The 6,000-nt window shown below is 42.7% G+C and overlaps 1 protein-coding gene across 1 annotated transcript in view; it reads right to left on the reverse strand.

Annotated features, from left to right (window-relative positions):
* Positions 1 to 5,390, reverse strand: part of LOC126407875 (kelch domain-containing protein 10-like) — a 9,891-nt gene extending 4,501 nt beyond the window's left edge. Inside the window, exons 1-6 of the mRNA XM_050073140.1 lie at positions 5,148 to 5,390; positions 2,940 to 3,032; positions 2,492 to 2,713; positions 849 to 1,003; positions 577 to 725; positions 69 to 153 (exon numbers count right to left, since the gene is read on the reverse strand). Coding sequence (XP_049929097.1) covers positions 69 to 153; positions 577 to 725; positions 849 to 1,003; positions 2,492 to 2,713; positions 2,940 to 3,032; positions 5,148 to 5,232 — 789 coding nt within the window. The 5' untranslated portion in view covers positions 5,233 to 5,390. The remainder of the gene's footprint in view (positions 1 to 68; positions 154 to 576; positions 726 to 848; positions 1,004 to 2,491; positions 2,714 to 2,939; positions 3,033 to 5,147) is intronic.
* Between the last annotated feature and the right edge of the window lie 610 nt (positions 5,391 to 6,000).

Below are 6,000 nucleotides of genomic sequence, written 5' to 3' on the forward strand. Positions count from 1 at the left end.
GTATTATAAATGAAGGAGTTATACACGGTTTATCTGTCATATTTTGTCTTAGTGCTTGTTCCTCTCACCTTGTCCAGAGGATATGACGTCCAGGAGGTCCCACCTCCTAAAATGTATATTCTCTGTCCATCGTGAGCTAGTTCATGTCTGTACCTGTAAATTAATGCATTTATGTTCACTCCATTTTAATTAATATTCTGGGAATTCAATATGAGTCACATATACTATAGATGTTAAAAGGAGAGTTCCCCCAAAAATGAAAAATACATAATTTTTCTCTTACCTGTAGTTCTATTCAGCAATCTAGATAGTTTTGGTGTGAGATGATGAGTGTTAGTGATAGGATCAGACCGTTGTCAAGCTGTTGTCAAGAGTTATGAGTTGAGTGTTGGAGATATGGGACTTAGAGATGTGTGCCCTCTATCAGACATCTCTATAGTTGATATCTCCAACACTTGGCAACTTGCACCAAAACAATCTAGATTGATTAGAATAGTACTAAAAAGGTAAGAGGAAAAATATGTATGTTTGATTTTGGGATGAACTGTCCCTTTAACAGTGCGCCTGCTGTCTGACCTCTCCTCGGGTAGATCTGAGGGTGCGTTGCTGGGTTTGAGGTGGGTCCACTCTCTTGTGGTCAGGTCCAGCCTGTGCAGGTCGGTGCTGTAAAGGTAGCCTGTTGTCCCGCCAAACACATAGAGGTAGCCATTTATGATGACCATCGCCTGGAAATGGAGAATACTTAGGTGATTATTGGCGGATTACACAGCCACATATAACAGTCGAAAAGTAACGAATAAATGATGACACAGAACAATATTAGAGGACTTAAAACATAAATCTGTTACCTGTCCGTAGATCTTGTTGGGTTTCTTCCCTCTACAGTTAAGCAGGTTCCATCGTTTGTACTGAACGTTACAAACATGAACGTCATTGCCGTTGTTTTCACCAAATGGAATCCCAGTGCCACCAAATACAAGCAGGTTGTTGCCATGTAAGACAGCTGAGGACGAAAGAGGCATGGACACACTCAGTCTCCATAAATGTTCAATATCTTATTCAAAATCCCATATAAGGTTGGTTAAAGTCTACACACGACTATTTCACTCCCTCAATATTTGAGTCAGGGTTTGTCATCCTGCATCATCAGAACCCACGTGGGGAAATTAATTCTGGTGACTGACAGAAGCTAATGCAGCAGCACTTTAATGCCTCTAAATTGTTTTTATTTATGTTCTTTGGTTTCACAAAGAGCTCATAAAGAAATAATTGATAGTAAGCGCTATCAGTGGGATATGGCTAGACTGCAAATTAATTGCATGTTATGAATGACTAAAAGAAGGCATCTTGTACAGTAATGATTCGGGTCTACATACTGTGGGATCAGTCTCTTTTTAATGGACTTAATGAACAGACAAAATACACAGAGTCGGATACAATGATGGCAGCTTTTTAATCAGGGAAAAAACCCTCACTGACGTGCATATGTGTCACCATGGTTATATGTATGCATTAGGTTATTGTAAATTCATGGCATTTATCAGGATCAATCACAAGATCTTGGACAGATTTCAGGATCAGCAGATGGATTTATTATTGGTTTAGCTGTTGAAATCATGCTAAAATAACATCTGCTATCATTAAGTCCTGTGGTTGGTTTGTTTTCTTTCACCCCACAAACAAACTGCACCAGAGTCCATTTGGAAGCGGACAGAGACCCACCATTTTGAGCGGTTTTGGTTCGGCTGTTTGGTCTGCACCAAGGACCTGAGTTCGTTTAAACCAAACCAAACCAAACCAAACTAAACCACACAGGTTAGGTGTGAAAGCACCTAAAGTCTATAACACACATTGTAAAAAGGTAGAAATGAGCCACTGACAACATATGGGGATCACATTTAAAATTGAAAAAAAAGGTTTTGCAAATATTTCATGGCGTAGGAGTGTTTTTTTCTTTCAGCCATAACTTCAGTCTCACTCATCAGAACAAACTGAGACAGTGTGTGTTTGACTTTAAGTCACTGAAAAAAAATCAGGCTCCTGCAGAGAGCTGACTGTCATCTGGTTACTGCAGTGCATGTAAGCGCACTGATTGTTTGCAGAGTGTCGACAGCTTACACAGAGGGTATTAAAGCTGTCCTGTGGAGTCTTCTTGTCAACAAGCAAAGTTTCTGTTTACAATCAGTGTTACTCAATACAACTCACTGTGCGGACCTTCAGCTCTAATAACCACGCTGAATACATTGGCTTCATCATAAAACATTTGTAAAGCAGAAGTTTGAAAGCAGCATTGTTTACATATTAGGCATTGGCAGTATTCTTCTTCTCTGCCTTTGTTGGTGCATTGCAGTGTTTCTTGGTGCATCACTTGGCAGGAATGTCATAAATTTTGTTGCCCCGTAAACCTATTAGGGATCAAAAACTCCATAGTTTACCCTCAAATAAGACCAGCAGGTGGGTGCAAAATGAAGGGCAGCACATCAATCCTTACCTGACATGGAGGCCAGCTCTGTGGGCATGTAACCCTCTGTGCGAACCTGCTGCCAGGTGGCTGTGGCAAAATGAAACCGCCAAAGCTCCCTGAAGAGAGGGTAGTCTTCATTCTCTGACCCGCCTGCCTCCTCAAAGTCTGGGTTGTAGCCTCCAAACACGTACAGGTTGGTGCTGTCTGCAACACAGCGGTGGCCGCTACGGGCAGGAGGTACACAGTGTCCTGTGGGAGGAACAGGTTCAAGACAGGCAGAACGTGAGAGCTCCTGATGTAGATGGAAATGAGATGGTGTAATGAAAGAACATCTTAAAGCATAAATATCAGACGACACATGTGCATCTAACACTCATGCATTTAACAGGAGCGGGATCACTCAGTCACCAGTCTGTTATCTTTCTCCTTCTCTGAGGTAAAACATTGTGATGGGGAGCTCATGTACTTTCAGTACCTTCTCTCAGAAACCTGTTGGGGATCCGCAGGTTGGGGCAGGAAGGGGAGAAGATGCGCCGAGCCTGAAGCCACCGTGCCCGCTTCTTGGAGCCTGTCAATCGGTCACCATACAAGAGGAGAAAAGACAGGAAGACAGAGATACGTACTGTCAATGTACTGCCTATTTGTCAGAGGCTGGACTAATGATGCTACTGAAATAGCACTGAAATTTTTGGGGTGGCACACCAAAACCAAAAGCCAGTACTGAATTTCAGGAATTCTCTTATGCTGTTGAACTATATTGTCTATTTAAAAACGATGTCAATATGAAGAGTAAAGGAATTGCATACTGGTATACTTTGGTTTCTTATTTTACAGTTAATGTCACTAATTATCTGATGTGCACTGACTAATACCAGCACAGGTAACACTAAGTTGTACAAAAATCCTGTTTTGATGTGGGTTAAAATGGCTGTTTGTCCTTTTTCTTAAAAAAGACAAATATACAGATTTAATTTAAAGGAGCACATTGATCGTAAACACAAAACATTTACTGGGAACAGGCCTTCTCAAGTATAGGGGAGATTTGTTGGTACCCACAGAACCCGTTTTCATTCAGATATCTTGAGGCTGAGAGTTCAAGGGACCCCTTTCCCCTTCTTTTTCTTGCCTGTGCCCTTGTGTATCACAAGGAAAATATATAAGAAGGGACAGTCACAGTGACAGTGTTCAAAGAGCCAGACTTCTGCGTCAGCTCTATTGGCGTCAGTGGGACAGGCACTGCAACCTACACTTTAGTCCATCATATCTTTGTCTTTATCTTTCCAGATTAAAAGACACACATCACGTAATGCTTTCTGATGTTTTTGTTTATCTGAATAAATGCATTTGTTTTCCATGTTAGTGGTCTGCAAACAGATCATGGCTATGTCCAGCAGAGGCAGAGATGCAGCTGCTACACAGAACACATTTAAAAACGTCAGTAAGCATCAGGTAATGTGTGTTTTTTGATGTGGTGTAAGGATTTTCCCATCAAAGTTGAAACAACAAAGATATGATGGGTTAAAGTGTCAGTTTTATTGACTCCAATGGAACTAACACCAAAGTCTGGCTTCTTGAATGCCGTCACTGTCATCGTGACCGTTCCTTATTTTAGATTTTCCTTGGTGTATCAGTCTGTAAGTGTCTCTTTCACTGCGGCTGGTGCTCTGCTGCTCCATCAGAGCCCAGAGTACTCCTGCACTCCGAGAGTGTGGAGCAATTAATAACCAAACAATCTAATAATGGCCTAGCTCCACAAATAGACACAAAGTGACGATGTTTATTTGATTTGTGGCGGGCGGCCACAAAACTCTGGAGTTATTTAGCCTGCTTCTCAACAGACTATGACGACATGGTGGGTACCAATGGATGCCTTAGGTTGTCTTGTTTTACAGGGAACAACTACCGTCATGTTGGCTTAAAAGAAAGAGCCAAAACCCCTTTAAAGATAGTAATATTGACCTGCAAGAGGGGAACCATGCCCCTCAAACCCACCCTTGGGAGCTCCACTGTAGAAAACTGACTCATTTTTGAGAGTCTCTGGTTAAAATGTTTATCATCAGAGCTAATAGACTAGATACAATAATGAGTGGCACTCTGGGAGTCAAAACTGTTTTTATATATATTTTCAATCTTTTAATTTAGCTTATAGTTAATGGTTATGACATGTAATGTTTGTATTGGCACACATTGTTGAGTTGAAGGCTGTCAGACACATCAAACATGCAGAGATTTACTTTTATAAACTTACTTTTGTCTGTAAGAGATGAATATCTAATAGTATCAGTGAGGTAAGGCTAATGGTAACCGTTGAGCTCTGTGTTATCAGCAGTGTCCCCTCCAGGAAGCTAAAGCTTGTCTCCCTCTCTCTTTCTATCAGTCTGCCATATTTAAATCCCCAGTAAATGATATAACTATTGCAGTAGCTCTGTATACCTGCTGGGTGTTCATTCACCCATTAATTTCTGCGGGCTTCCGTAGCAGCGTTAGCTAGCTGTGGCCTGTGTGCTGCAGCGGTGTTCACACCACATCGCTAACTCTGAGACAAACCTCACACAGCTTAAGTCACAAAGACACAAATAAACGATGACTAATGTTAGCTAGATTAATCTTCAGCTTCACTGTTTGCTCTGCTGACTGTACCGGGCTGCCTGTCCCTGCAGAGCACTGGGTTTTGTTTACAGACCTGAGTCGCGGATCGAGGGCCTCCACGACAGCTTCTCAAACTTATTGAGCTGGCTGAAGGTTCCGTCATGTTCGGCCGACGACATCTCGAGAGGGAGCCGCACAGACAGGGTTCACACCCGGACCTGGACCTGGACCGAAACCCGCTGCAGTTCAACCACACGGAGTGGCATGAGCCCGCGAGCTGCAGCAGTCACACCAAAATAAAGAAATAAGCCAACCGTCCACACCTGCTGCTGCCTGCGACGTCACAGCCAGCTGGCCTCAACTGACCAATCAGAGGAGGAGGGGCTGCATGTTGCGTTCAAGTGTCACATGGTAATGTTTATATGCTTAAAACACTGCAGTGGCCCTACACGTTTGGTTTTTAATTGAAAATTAATTCTTTTTTACACAAAACAAGGCATAGAATCCACAAGAAGAACACTGTATTTCAAGGCACGTTAGGTAAGAAGGATAAATAATAAAAAATAATAATAATGTGGCATTCATGGACAGGATCTTAAGGTGCAGCCAGGGGGAGGAAGGGATTCAGTTTGGGGACCTCAGAATTGCATCTCTGCTTTTTGCAGATGATGTGGTTCTGTTGGCTTCATCACACCATGACCTCTAGCAGGCACTGGGGTGGTTTGCAGCTGAGTGGCCATGGTTCTCTGCTGTAAACTGGTGGATTACCCCCTCCGGGTTGGGGCAGAATTACTGTCTCAAGCGAGGGAGTTCAAGTACCTAATATCTATCACTTGTTTACGAGTGAGGGTAGAGTGGAGTGTGAGATGGATCAGCAGTTTGGTGCAGCTTCTGCAGTGATGCAGGTGATGAAGAGGGAGCTGAGCTGGAAGGCAAAGCTTTACTGG

The sequence above is a fragment of the Epinephelus moara genome, chromosome 20 (assembly GCF_006386435.1).
Source record: "Epinephelus moara isolate mb chromosome 20, YSFRI_EMoa_1.0, whole genome shotgun sequence".
In the NCBI taxonomy this organism is placed as follows: Eukaryota; Metazoa; Chordata; class Actinopteri; order Perciformes; family Serranidae; genus Epinephelus; species Epinephelus moara.